The sequence below is a fragment of the Hyla sarda genome, chromosome 8 (assembly GCF_029499605.1).
Source record: "Hyla sarda isolate aHylSar1 chromosome 8, aHylSar1.hap1, whole genome shotgun sequence".
Taxonomy (NCBI): domain Eukaryota; kingdom Metazoa; phylum Chordata; class Amphibia; order Anura; family Hylidae; genus Hyla; species Hyla sarda.
Genome location: NC_079196.1, coordinates 140154273 through 140168113, shown reverse-complemented (window position 1 = coordinate 140168113; position 13841 = coordinate 140154273). Strand labels below are relative to the sequence as shown.

General features: G+C 43.4%; 1 protein-coding gene across 3 annotated transcripts in view; it reads right to left on the bottom strand.

Annotated features, from left to right (window-relative positions):
• Nucleotides 1–13841, bottom strand: part of SLC29A4 (solute carrier family 29 member 4) — a 660337-nt gene that overhangs the window by 504571 nt on the left and 141925 nt on the right. For all 3 annotated transcript variants that reach the window (XM_056534647.1, XM_056534645.1, XM_056534646.1), the window contains exon 3: nucleotides 1374–1502. In XM_056534647.1, coding sequence (XP_056390622.1) covers nucleotides 1374–1502 — 129 coding nt within the window. The remainder of the gene's footprint in view (nucleotides 1–1373; nucleotides 1503–13841) is intronic.

Sequence of the window (13841 nt, the reverse complement as noted above, 5' to 3'; positions counted from 1 at the left end):
ATAGAACATGCAGCGTCCGCACATCATAGCCAAACCTTTACTGACGTCAGACGGGGGCACGGCCCTTCTGATGTAGCACAGCGGCTGGCGGATATAACGTCAGACATCAGAGACATGTGTTGTCAGCGAAGTGAAGCCAGCGGTTACGGCTCCCTGCCACTGCAGGTTTGCGCCACACCTTATCCTAATGCGGGACATCTCAACTGTCAGTATACCACCGAGCGGTACCCCCGAGCCCCTTCTTTCTCCCTACAGGGAATACAATAATTAGAGATGGGATTATATTATATGTATTTCTTTATGTTTTCTTTTTAGGTTGCACTATTCCTCAAATGGATAACTGTGAGTAGGACCCTTAAGACATGGGGGCCGTAATCTTTTTTCCAGGAACACAATACAATATGGATACATACATTGTATATATGTGTTTCTTTTTTTTACAGGTCCCTGGAGATGAATGATGAAGTGTCATAATGAACAGGGGTTTGATACATTGCAGTCCTGATATCAATGGCTGCAACTCCAAACATGCCGCTGTTTCTTTTCTCCCCAAATTTTAGTTTTGATGCATAATCTTGCTTTGATTAAATAAATCTTTAGTAAATTTTGAACAAACATCTACATCATATTGATATACTATATTGTGCGTGAGTTACCCCTGAAGATGCCGCACAATTGCGGCAGAAACGTGTGCGGTACTTGTCTCTGTGTATTCACATTTGCACTGTAGTGCTAGTGGATCTTTCTACTTGGTTGCTGATATACCTGTAACCTCTACTTGTAGATTAGTGGGAGGTGACATACTTAAAGGGGATGTGAATACAGTCTCCAGGTTGATCCATTTTTGCCCACACATGTGTTCTTCAGTTATCAGGTGGATTATCTGTCTGATACTTGCCATATGGAACAGTAATTTGTAAATGTGGGCATGAGTGTGTTTAACACTGGAAGTGTTTTCACAAGATTTTATTTAAGTATACATTAAAGGTTATGTTTTAGAATATCTCCCCCCACCTTAGTCACTAATTTTGATTAGGTATTGTTTAGTAATTTTTGGGGGGAGTTTATACACAATATTGTTTAGGTCTTCCTGCTGGACCCATATTAAACAGCAGTTACTCTTCTCAAAAAAAAATATTACAAAAGTTCTTTAATTTTCATCAGTAACAACATATGAAAAGATTTTGGAATCGACAGTGCCCATTATTTGAAAGAAAATTACATGTTAATAATACAGACAGCTGAACACCATAAACAGTAGTGTGACATGGACGTTCACAAACAAAAAATTGATAGCAAAGGGAAAGAAGAAAATATGCTTATAAATGAATCTCAAAAAGCACATTCATGAAGCCACAGAGGCAAGCACCAACCTGGAAACTTGTGATGTAGAAAATCCACATCTGTAATGAAGCTGTTATAGGGAAGGAGAAACCCAACTCCAGCAAGCAGCATTGCAAAATATATTCCATGATATCGATCCTGAGGCTCTGGACTTGCATCTGCACAAATTAGTTAGGATATAAGAAAAAGACTGACAAGTTAGAACACATCAATAAATGTTGAATAAATCAGTAGCGAAAAATATTTAAAGGGTTTATTTTAAAAAAAAATTGGACATAGGCAGGGAAAGGAGTCAAAAAAAAAAAAAAAAAACCTCTATAATCTCAGTAACAATCTATCTATTATAAGATAATTTAACCCCTTCCCGCTATACGACGTATGCATACGTCCCAGCACCCGACACGTTTGTGCGCTGGGACATATGCATACGTCCTAGCGATCTCTGGCATTGCCGCGGGCAGCGCAGGAGATCGGCGGAGGGCTGTCAATCACAGCGGCATTAACCCCATAGATGGCGTGATTTATCCTAATCACGGCATCTATGGTGTTGACAGGGGGAGCGCATTGGTTGCTATGGCAGCAGGAGGTCAGATCATGACCTCTTGTCTGCCAGCTAAAGTAGCCTGTGAGATCCAGCCTGAGGCTGGATCGCACAGGCTGTACTGTGTGCAGCTGATCGGGTAATACTGTGCTGCAGTACAAATGTATTGCAGCATAGTATAACCTAAAAGTGTAAAAAATGATGTACAGGACTATAAAACTATCATGTAAATTATCCCGCACGGTGAACGCCGTAAAATAAAAAAAAACAACCAAAAAAGTGCAAAATTAGCCAATTTTGGTACAATAAGCGGAATGAAAAGATCAAAAGGTAGCACGTATCGTAAAAATGATACCAATAAAAAGTGCCTCTCATTACGAAAAAAATAAGCCCTTACTCAATGGCATCTGACGAAAAATATAAGAGTTACGGCTGTTGGACTATGAATGGCAGAAAAATTATTTTGCTCAGAAAAAGAAAAAGAACATAGAAAGCTATATAAAATGGGTATCGCCATAATCGTACCCGACCCACAAAATAAATATACCATCACTTTTACCGCACAGTGTACACCATAAAAAAATTATAAAAAATGCCAGAAATTTTCCAGTTTTTCACAATATTTTGGAGTTTTTCACAAAAAATGCTGCATGTGCCAACAAAAATGCACTACTTATAAGTACAATATGTCACGAAAAAACAATCTCAGAATCGATCCATTTAAAGAGATACATGTCAAATAAAATAAAAAAAAGAGCCTGGTCAATAAGGTACAAAATGGGTCCGTCCTTAATGGGGTTAAACGGAACAAAAAGACAAGCAATGTATTATTTACTGTATAACAAGAAGATTAAAAATATAGATTACTATCTCAAATAAAAATAATAATTCATTTTTATTTCTTTTTTTTGTAAATAATTTTGTTGGAAGTTTTTAGAATATAAAGTACAGATAAACAATAAAACATAGCATCCTAGGATGCAACATGACTGCATAGACATATAAAGCATTACAAAGCAAATATAAATTGAAAGCAGTATACAACTGTTAAAGGGGTAGTCCAGTGGTGAAAAACTTATCCCCTATCCTAAGGATAGGGGATAAGTTTGAGATCGCGGGGGGTCCGACCGCTGGGGCCCCCTGCGATCTCTCTGTACGGGGCCCCGGCTCTCCGCCGAGATAGCGGGTGTCGACCCCCGCACGAGGCGGCGGCCGACACGCCCCCTCAATACATCTCTATGGCAGAGCCGGAGATTGCCGAAGGCAGCGCTTCGGCTCTGCCATAGAGTTGTATTGAGGGGGCATGTCGGCCGCCGCCTCGTGCGGAGGTCGACACGCCCCCTTCCCGCCGGCTGTCGGGGCTCCGTACAGGAGATCGCAGGGGGCCCCAGCGGTCGGACCCCCCGCGATCTGCAACTTATCCCCTATCCTTAGGATAGGGGATAAGTTGCTCACCACTGAATCACCACTGGACTACTCCTTTAATAAAAATTAGAACTTACAGTGGTGTAAATCCTGTCATGCACATAATGAGCTAACATAATGTGGTTCCCAAATGGACTATTGTAACCAATAAATGGCTAATGAAAATCATTAGTGTACTCAGTGTGGTTGTCTTTTCAAATAAACTATTAAAAAGAATGTGAGTAAATGTGGGAATTGTAGTATTTTAATAAGTATGAATGAGTGAGATCCTTAAGCGGTTTAGTCAGTGACTAACAACGACTTAATCGAATCATATATCTTTGCAGTGGGGGGATAACTTCCATTGAAGCCAGCGTCTCTCGAAGGCGGCTATTAGAGCCCAAGGCAATAATTTTCTCAAAAGAATAAGTAGTATTGATATTCGCTATGAGGGTGTCAATAGAAGGAATTGTCGTTGTTTTCCAATGACTCACTGAGGCTATTTTTGCAATTATACAAATAATACAATATAGGTCACGATGATATTTGTGCAATTTTGATAAGGCTAAGAATAATAAAACAGATTGGGGTGACCACGGGATGTTGCGGCCCAAGACTTCCTTCATTAACTTAGCACAAGCAGGGTTTGATCATCGGACATGCCCACAGTAGGCGATATAGGGTACCCTTAGCTCCACAACCACACTGTAATATTTTAATATACAATGTATACTCTGTGAAACAAGTTTATACAATCCAAGATGGCTGAACATGACAACCTTGAACAGCTGAACCTTTAGGAAAAATATAAGTTGAGCTATAGCCGCAAGCCTGCGAATAGAATTGCTTAGCTAGAGGTATGCATAACATACTATTCTAGAATAGTCATGGTTGAAACTACAGACGTACCATATATGAAGGAGTAGAAATGTCCAGTGTAAGCATTACATAATGTATACACCCATAAGTTAAAGATACATTCTAGCCAACCCACTGGGAGGAGATATATAATATATAGGTATATTTATGGATATGACAAAGGTTTACTAAGTATAACCACACCCACATATGTAAAGGACACACATCAATCAGAGTAAACACACCCACAGGGATGGTATATAAGAGCTGAACTACAAGAAAGCAAGGAGCATCTTCTTTAATGAAGGAAGCAAGACTGATGAAGGAAGCCAAGCCAAGCTAACCCAGGAGGAAGGAAGATGGGGCCAAGCTAGTCTGATGAAGGAGTGTTACGCCGAGCGCTCCGGGTCCCTGCTCCTCCCCGGAACGCTCGCGGCGTTAGTCTCCGTGCAGCGTCCCGGTCAGACCCGCTGACCGGGAGCGCTGCACTAGTGTCACCGGCAGGGATGCGATCCGCGGGTCGCATCCCAATTTCCTCACCTGCCCCGTCCTCTGTCTGCTCAGTCCCGGCGCGCGCGGCCCCGCTCCCTAGGGGGCGCGCGCGCACACCGGCTCTCTGAGATTTAAAGGGCCAGTGCGCCATTGATTGGCGCCTGGCCCAATCAGTACCTGCACCTGTGCCTTCCTTATAAAAACCAACTTCCCCTTCCTGTCATCGCCGGATCTTGTTGCCTTGTGCCCTGTGAATGTGTTTAGTGTGTTCCCAGACCTTCTGCTGTTGCCCCTGACTACAACTCTTGCTGCCTGCCCTGACCTTCTGCTACGTCCGACCTTGCTCTTGCCTTGTCCATCTTAGAAGAACCTTCCATGATGGATCCAGCTCACACAAACCTGTTGGTGAGACGGTTCTAAGAACATGCCTACACTTCCTACTGTTATTATTGTAACACTTATGAAAGGACTTTATTTACATGAGATAATTTGTTCTGTCTGCCATATTTGTCTATGAGTCTATAATAAATGTATATTTGTTTTACTTAACTCAAGTAACTCAATTTATTTCTCCAATGGTGACCGTGTCATACATTATGTCCGGTATAAGTATTATTTAACATTTTGGCGCTACCAGCCATTCGTCTTTGTCAAGCTTGTACAGGGGAGTGACGAGTGACATGTGAGTTCCATATCCAAGCATTCCAGAAGACGAGAATCTACGACCATTTGATTGAGAGTGCCAGAATTCAGCTGCGGGAAATTTCTAAAGGAAAGATGTGCCAGAAGTGATTGGACGTATCAGCAAAGCAGACTGAGAGACAAGAGGCTATCTGGTGAGTATTGTTTTAACAAAAAAGGTCCAAGGGCGTACAGGTACGCCTTTGCTCCCTGGTACTTAAGAACCAAGGGCGTACCTGTACCCCCATGGGAATTTCGGTCCCCGCCGCGCGCCGGGCGGGGATCGGACCGGGGTGACTGCTGATATCGATCAGCAGGCACCCCGTGCAAATGTCCAGGGGGGGTCATCAGAGCCCCCCATGTCGGCGATCGGCGCAAATCGCAAGTGAAATCACACTTGCGATTTGCGGTTATCACGGGTCATACGGGTCTATGGTGACCCGGTGACCCGGAAAATAAGGGGGATCACGGTTGTCCATGACACCCACGATCCCCATGAAGGGATAGGTGTGAGGTGGCAGGGGTGCCACCCCTCCTATCCCTGCTATTGGTCGTCAAGACGCGACCACCAATAGCATATCAGGGGCGGGGGGGTTACTTTCGGTTTCCCCGACCTGCCCACCCACAATAGGTGGGGCAGAACGGGGAAATGACAGAGGACCGGCGCCGAGGTCCACTTACCCTGCGGGTGAGGCTGCGGGCGACGATCAGTGCCGGTGATCGGCGGGCAGCGATGTCGTGCGGCTTGCTCCCTGGATCCTACGGAAGCCGGTGAGTTGCCTAGCAACATCTGGAGGGCTACAGTTTGAGACCACTATACAGTGGTCTCTACACTGTAGCCCTCCAGATGTTGCAACACTACAACTCCCAGCATGCCCAGACAGCTGTTTGGCCATGCTGGGTTTTGTAGTTTTGTAACAGCTGGAGGGCTAGAATTTGGAGATCACTTTGCAGTGATCTCTAAACTGGCCCTCCAGATCTTTCAAAACTACAACTCCTAGCATGCCCACACAGCAGTTTGCTGTCTGGGCATGCTGGGATTTCTAGTTTTGCAACATCTGGAGGTCCACAGTTTGGAGATCACTGTGCAGTGGTCTCTAAACTATAGCCCTCTAGATGTTGCAAAACTGCAAACCCCAGCATGCCCAAACAGCAAACAGCTGTCTTGGCATGCTGGGAGTTGTAGTTGCGTACCTCCAGCTGTTGCATAACTACATCTTCCAGCATGCCCTTTGGTGATCAGTACATGCTGGGAGTTGTAGTTTTGCAACAGCTGGAGGCACACTGGTTGGAAAATACTGAGTTAGGTAACAGAAACTAACTAAAGGTTTTCCAACCAGTGTGCCTCTAGCTGTTGCAAAAGTACAACTCCCAGCATGCAAGGTCTGTCAGTACATTCTGGGAGTTGTAGTTTTGAAACAGCTGGAGGTTTCCCCCCCCCCCCCCCCATGTGAATGTACAGGATACATTCACATGGGCAGGTTTACAGTAAGTTTCCTGCTTCATGTATGAGCTGCGGCAAATTTTTCGCCAAAGCGCAAACTCCTAGCGGTAAACTCACTGTAAACCTTCGCCAGTGTGAATGTACCCTAAAAACATTACAGTACACTACACTAACACAAAATAAAGGGTAAAACACTACATATACACCCCCTTACACTGTCCCCCCCCCCAATAAAAATTAAAAACGTATCGTATGGCAGTGTTTCCAAAACTGAGCCTCCAGTTGTTGCAAAACAACAACTCCCAGCATTTCCGGACAGCCAGTGACTGTCCAGGCATGCTGGGAGTTTAGCAACAGCTGGAGGCACCCTGTTTGGGAATCACTGGTGTAGAATACCCCTATGTCCACCCTTATGCAATCCCTAATTTAGTCCTCAAATGCACATGGCGCTCTCTCACTTCGGAGCCCTGTCGTATTTAAAGGAAACAGTTTAGTGCACTGCAAATTTTGGGGGGCTTTTTCTCCTTTTACCCCTTATGAAAAGGAAAAGTTGGGGGCTACACCAGCTTGTTAGCGTAAAAAAGAATTTTTTTACACTAACATGCTGGTGTTGCCCTTTAATTTTTTATTTTCACAAGAAGTAATAGGAAAAAAGACCCCCAAAATTTGTACGGAAATACCTCATATGTGGGCGTAAAATGCTCTGCGGATGCACAACAAGGCTCAGGAGTGATAGCGCAGTATGTAAATTTGAGACCTAAATTGGTGATTTGCACAGGGGTGGCTGATTTTTCAGCGGTTCTGACATAAACGCAAAAAAATAAATACCCCCATTTTGGAAACTACACCCCTCACGGAACGTAACCGGGTGTATAGTGAGCCTCAACACCCCATATGTGTTTGACAAATTTTCATTAAAGTTGGATGGGAAAAATAAAAACAATTTTTTTTTCACTAAAATGCTGGTGTTACCCCAAATTTTTCATTTTCACAAGGGAAAATAGGAAAAACGCCCCCCAAAATTTGTAGCCCTATTTCTTCAGAGTAAGAACATACCTCATATGTGGATGTAAAGTGCTCTGCTGGTGAACTACAATGCTCAGAAGAGAAAAAGCTTCATTGGGATTTTGAAGAGAAAATTTGTCCAGAATTGAAGGCCACGTGTGTTTACAAAGCCCCCATAGTGCCAGAACAATGGACCCCTCCCACATGTGACCCCATTTTGGAAACTACAGCCCTCACGGAATGTAATAAGGGGTACAGTGAGCATTTACGCCCCACAGGTGTCTGATAGATTTTTGAAACAGTGGTCCGTGAAAATGAAAAATGTAATTTTTCATTTGCACAGCCCACTGTTCCAAAGATCTGTCAAACGCCAGTGGGGTGTAAATACTCACTGCACCCCTTTTTAAATTCTGTGAGGGGTGTAGTTTCCAAAATGGGGTCACATGTGGGGGGGGGGTCCACTGTTCTGGCACCACAGGGGGCTTTGTAAACGCACTTGGCATCTGACTTCTATTCCAAACAAATTCCCTTTTCAAAAGCTCAATGGTGCTCTTCCAGCAGAGCACTTGACGTCCACACATGGGGTATTTTCATACTCAGAAGCAACGGGGTTACAAATGATGGGGGTAATTTTCTCCTATTACGCCTTGTAAAAATGTAAAATTTGGGGAAAAAACAGCATTTTAGTGAAAACATTTTTTTTTCATTTATACATCCAACTTTAACAAAAAGTCGTGAAATACCTGTGAGGTGTTTAGGCTCACTGTACCCCTTGTTACGTTCCTTGAGAGGTATAGTTTCCAAAATAGTATGCCATGTGTTTTTTTTTTTTTTTTTTTTGCTGTTCTGGCACCATAGGGGCTTCCTAAATGCGACATGCCCTTTACCCTTTAAAAAAATCGTAAATTTGGGGGGAAAAACTGCACTTTAGTGAAAAATAATGTTTTTCATTTACACATCCGACTTTAACGAAAAGTCATCAAACACCTATGGGGTGTTAAGGCTCACAGGACCCCTTGTTACATGCCTTGAGGGGTGTATTTTCCAAAATAGTATGCCATGTGGGGGTTTTCTGCTGTTCTGGCACAATAGGGGCTTCCTAAATGTGACATGCCCCCCAAAAACCATTTCAGAAAAACTCACTCTCCAAAATCTAATTGTCGCTCCTTCCCTTCTGAGCCCTCTACTGCGCCCGCCGAACACTTTACATAGACATATGAGGTATGTCCTTACTCGAGAGAAATTAAGTTACACATTTTGAGAGGATTTTTCTACTTTTACCTCTTGTAAAAATTCAAAAACTGGGTCTACAAGAACATGCCAGTGTAAAAAATGAATATTTAGAATTTTCTCCTTTATTTGCTGTTATTCCTGTGAAACACCTAAAGCAGGGGTCCTCAAACTTTTTAAACGGGGGGCCAGTTCACGGTCCCTCAGACCGTTGGAGGGCCGAACTATAGATAAAAAAAACATGAACAAATTCCTATGCACACTTATATATCTTATTAGTGGACTACCCTTTTAAGTACGCAGCACAGTTCCCCCCACATTAAGTTGGCAGTATAGATCCCCCCACATTAGGTTGTAGTTCCCACACATTAGGGTTGGCAGTACAGTTCCCCCACATTAGGTGCAGTACAAGTCCCCCACATTAGGTGTAGTACAGTTCCCTCACATTAGGTGCAGTACAGTTCCCCCACATTAGGTGCAGTACAGTTCCCCCACATTAGGTGCAGTACAGTTCCCCCACATAAGGTGCAGTATAGTTCCCCCACATTAGGTGCAGCATAGCTCCCCACATTAGGTGCAGTATAGTTCCCCCACATTAGGTGCAGTATAGTTCCCCCACATTAGGTGCAGTATGTTCCCCCACATTAGGTGCAGCATGTTCCCCCACATTAGGGGCAGCATGTTCCCCCACATTAGGGGCAGTATAGGTCCCCACATTAGGTGCAGTATAGCTCCCCACATTAGGTGCAGTATAGTTCCCCCACATTAGATGCAGTATAGATCCCCCAAATTAGGTGCAGTATAATTCCCCCACATTAGGTGCAGTATGTTCCCCCACATTAGGTGCAGTATAGTTCCCCCACATTAAGTGTAGTATAGTTCCCCCACATTAGGTGCAGCATGTTCCTCCACATTAGGTGCAGTATAGCTCCCCACATTAGGTGCAGTATAGTTCCCCCACATTAGGTGCAGTATGTTCCCAAACATTAGGTGCAGCATGTTCCCCCACATTAGGTGCAGTATAGTTCCCTACATTAGGTGCAGTATAGATCGCCCAAATTAGGTGCAGTATAGCTCCCCACATTAGGTGCAGTATAGTTCTCACACATTAGGTGCAGTATAGATCGCCCAAATTAGGTGCAGTATAGCTCCCCACATTAGGTGCAGTATGTTCCCCCACAGACATACAGCCTCCAGCCATACAATGTATGGCTGGAGGCTGTATTCCTGTGTTCTGCCCCACTTCAGTGCTCCGACCACTGCTCCTCCGGTCCGGACATAGCAGTAAGTCCCGGGACCGAAGGAGCGGTGGTCGGAGCACCGAAGCTGACGTGCCGCTGGTAACACTTACCAAGCTGGCCAGCGCACGTCCACATCGCTGCTCCGCTCCTCCGCACTCTGCTGAAATGGGCGCACGCACGGGACGTAAGTGACGTCCCTGCGTGCGCCATCTTCCCGGCGGCCCCAGCGTTTTTTAAGTAAACGCGGGGCCTCTGAGAGCGCATCCCTGTGTCCAGAAAACATCTTTCGGGACACAGGGATGTCCCAGGCAGCGGCGGGCCGGATAAATGTCCTCGGCGGGCCGCATGTGGCCCGCGGGCCGTAGTTTGAGGACCCCTGACCTAAAGGGTTAACAAACTTACTGAATGTCATTTTGAATACTTTGAGGGGTGCAGTTTTTATAATGGGGTAATTTGTGGGGTATTTATTTTTTTATTTTTATTAAATATCTTTTATTTCTTTTAAATATAAAATTTACAAAATTACAGTATACGATTCAGATATACATAACAACACCAATCAAAGGAAGAAGGCCATATAGCCATGCTTATACTATTCTGCATCCGAAAAGTATACCTACTCATTATTAATACCCCCCCCCCCCCCACCTTCTAGCACAGAGAGAGAGAAAGAGAGAGGAGAGAGGGGGGGGGGGGGAAATTTAGATTCAAGTCTACTATATATTCGAAATCTTTCTACTTTCTCTTTGACCCCGCTTACTCCTCATCCATCTAAACTCCTTATCTTTCATGGTTTTTAGCCCTTCCTTACATTCCTCTATCTGCAGTTCTTTAGGGGATATCCAATTCCTTAGTATGATCAATCTAGCGAAGAACAGAGTCCGATGTAACAAACACTCGTATTTCCCCATATTACCAATAGCTCCTAGCAATATAAACTCTATCGTACGAGGTATCTTCATGGGGATTTTAATTTCTACCTTTTTTATTACAGATTCCCAGAAAACCGATATCTTCTCACACGACCAAAAGCTATGTAGATAATCCGCTTCATCCAAACCACATTTAACACATTGTGACGTAATCTTCACCCCCATCCTATATAAATGAAGCGCGGAGTAGTGGGTCCTGTGTAATATCTTAAATTGTGTGATTTTATGTTCCATATTACGAGAAACTTTACTTAGATTTTGGGCCATAATGTCCCAATCATCTTCAGAGACAGTACCCACTGTCCGAGACCATTTTTCTTTAATTCTATCAGTCCCCCTTATTCCAATAACCTTATTTAATTTCTTATACAAAATTGATATTCCTTTTTTTTTAAAGTGCTCTATTTGAATTAGTGCTTCTATAAAATTGTGTTTCTGTGTTACATATACCTCCTTATCTATCGTGTTATGGACTGCATGGCTAACCTGCCAATAATACAGCCAATCGTTATCATTAATATCATACACCCTTTTTATGTGATCAAATGAAAAAAGTTGTCCTTTATCAAATATTTGTTCCAGTCGTTTTATACCCTTACTATCCCAATAAGTTGACTCACAATCAACCAATTCTTTAAATTTGTTATTAGCCCATAAAGGTGTGAACCCAAAACTATTTTCTATATGTAATTCTTCTTTTAATCTTTCCCATACTTTTTTAAATTTGTGCAGTAACACCATGTTATTTAAACCATTCTCTTCATACCCATCCAATTCCAACACCTCATATATGTTCTTTTTCTCCTTATCTACTACAATCTTCTCCAGATATCTAGAATTCCTCCAGTTCACAATTCGTACCAACTGCGCAGCCAAATAGTAAACAAGAAAGTTGGGCATGTCCAATCCCCCCCTATCTCCGGGGGCCATAAAATATCTGTACTTCAAACGGACCCTTTTTCTTCCCCATAACAATCTACCCAATATCACTTCTATCTTCCGGAACCACCCCTTGCCGATCCACATTGGCGAGGCACTAAGGAAAAACAGGATCTGTGGGAGGACCACCATCTTTACTATCGCCATCCTTTCTGACATCGAGAAAGGCATTTTAATCCATACTTCTACTCTCTTCACTAGACTATTTAATAAGGGGCGTAAATTATTAGTCACAAACCTATCGTTTGTGGCTGCTATTTGTACTCCCAAATAGGGGAAACATTCGTTTTTTTTTTGGCACGGATAATCTTCCCACCGTCTCCCCCATATCTTCATCTAGGGGGAGCATAGTAGATTTACTCCAGTTTATCTCCAACCCGGATAAAGGGGCAAATACATCGAACAGTTTCATAATCCGGTGTATTTTTTCTTGTGGGTTAGTTACAAAAAGGAGGATATCATCTGCGAATAACAAGATCTTATTTGTTTCTCCGTTTACTACAAATCCCTCATAAAAATTATTATCTCTTATCCAAGCCGCTAAGGGTTCAATATAAATTAAAAAAAGAGAGGGTGAGAGGGGGCAACCCTGTCTTGTTCCTCTACTAAGTTTAAATGGGTAGGAGGGAATTCCATCCACCACTACACTCGCCTCCGGATTAGTATACAATAACTGAATATAACTCAAAAATCTCGGGCCCACCCCCACCTTCCTCAAAACTTCCCAAAGGTATCCCCACTCCACCCTGTCAAAGGCTTTGGTAGCAAAGGCCCTTCAAATCCACTTCAAACATGAATTGGTCCACGAAAAATTCTGATTTTGAAAATTTTGTGAAAAATTGGAAAATTGCTGCTGTACTTTGATGCCCTCTGAGGCTTTCCAAAACTAAAAACATGTCAACTTTATGATGCAAACATAAAGTAGACATATTGTATTTGTGAATCAAAATATAATTTATTTGGAATGTCCATTTTCCTTACAGGCAAAGAGCTTCAAAAATGCAAAATTTTCTATTTTTTCATAAAATGTTGGAATTTTTCACCATGAAATGATGCAAGTATCGACAAAAATTTACCACTAACATGAAGTAGAATATTCAGCAAAAAAGTCGCAAGAGACAGCACTGGACCACTCGGCTGAGCCCATACCTATCTGGAGGGCCAATCCAGAGTAACAACAATCCAAGAAGAGATGTACAGCACAAGCTGGAGACTCCAATAGCTAAGGAAAGTGACTTTTATTGGTTCCTACCCAGATGCAACGTTTCGGCAAACAAAACTGCCTTTTTCAAGCATAACAAACAAAGTGACTAAGTGCATATTTATAGGAGAGCAAGAAGCATACAGATTGGTTAACACACAAGTGTAACATATCATACTGTCACGATGCCGGCTGGCAGGAGGTGGATCCTCTGTGCCAGAGAGGGATTGGCGTGGACCGTGCTAGTGGACCGGTTCTAAGTCACTACTGGTTTTCACCAGAGCCCGCCGCAAAGCGGGATGGTCTTGCTGCGGCGGTAGTGACCAGGTCGTATCCACTAGCAACGGCTCAACCTCTCTGGCTGCTGAAGATAGGCGAGGTACAAGGGAGTAGACAGAAGCAAGGTCGGACGTAGCAGAAGGTCGGGGGCAGGCGGCAAGGTTCGTAGTCAGGGTGATAGCAGAAGTTCTGGTACACAGGCTTTAGACACACAAAACGCTTTCACTAGGCACAAGGGCAACAAGATCCG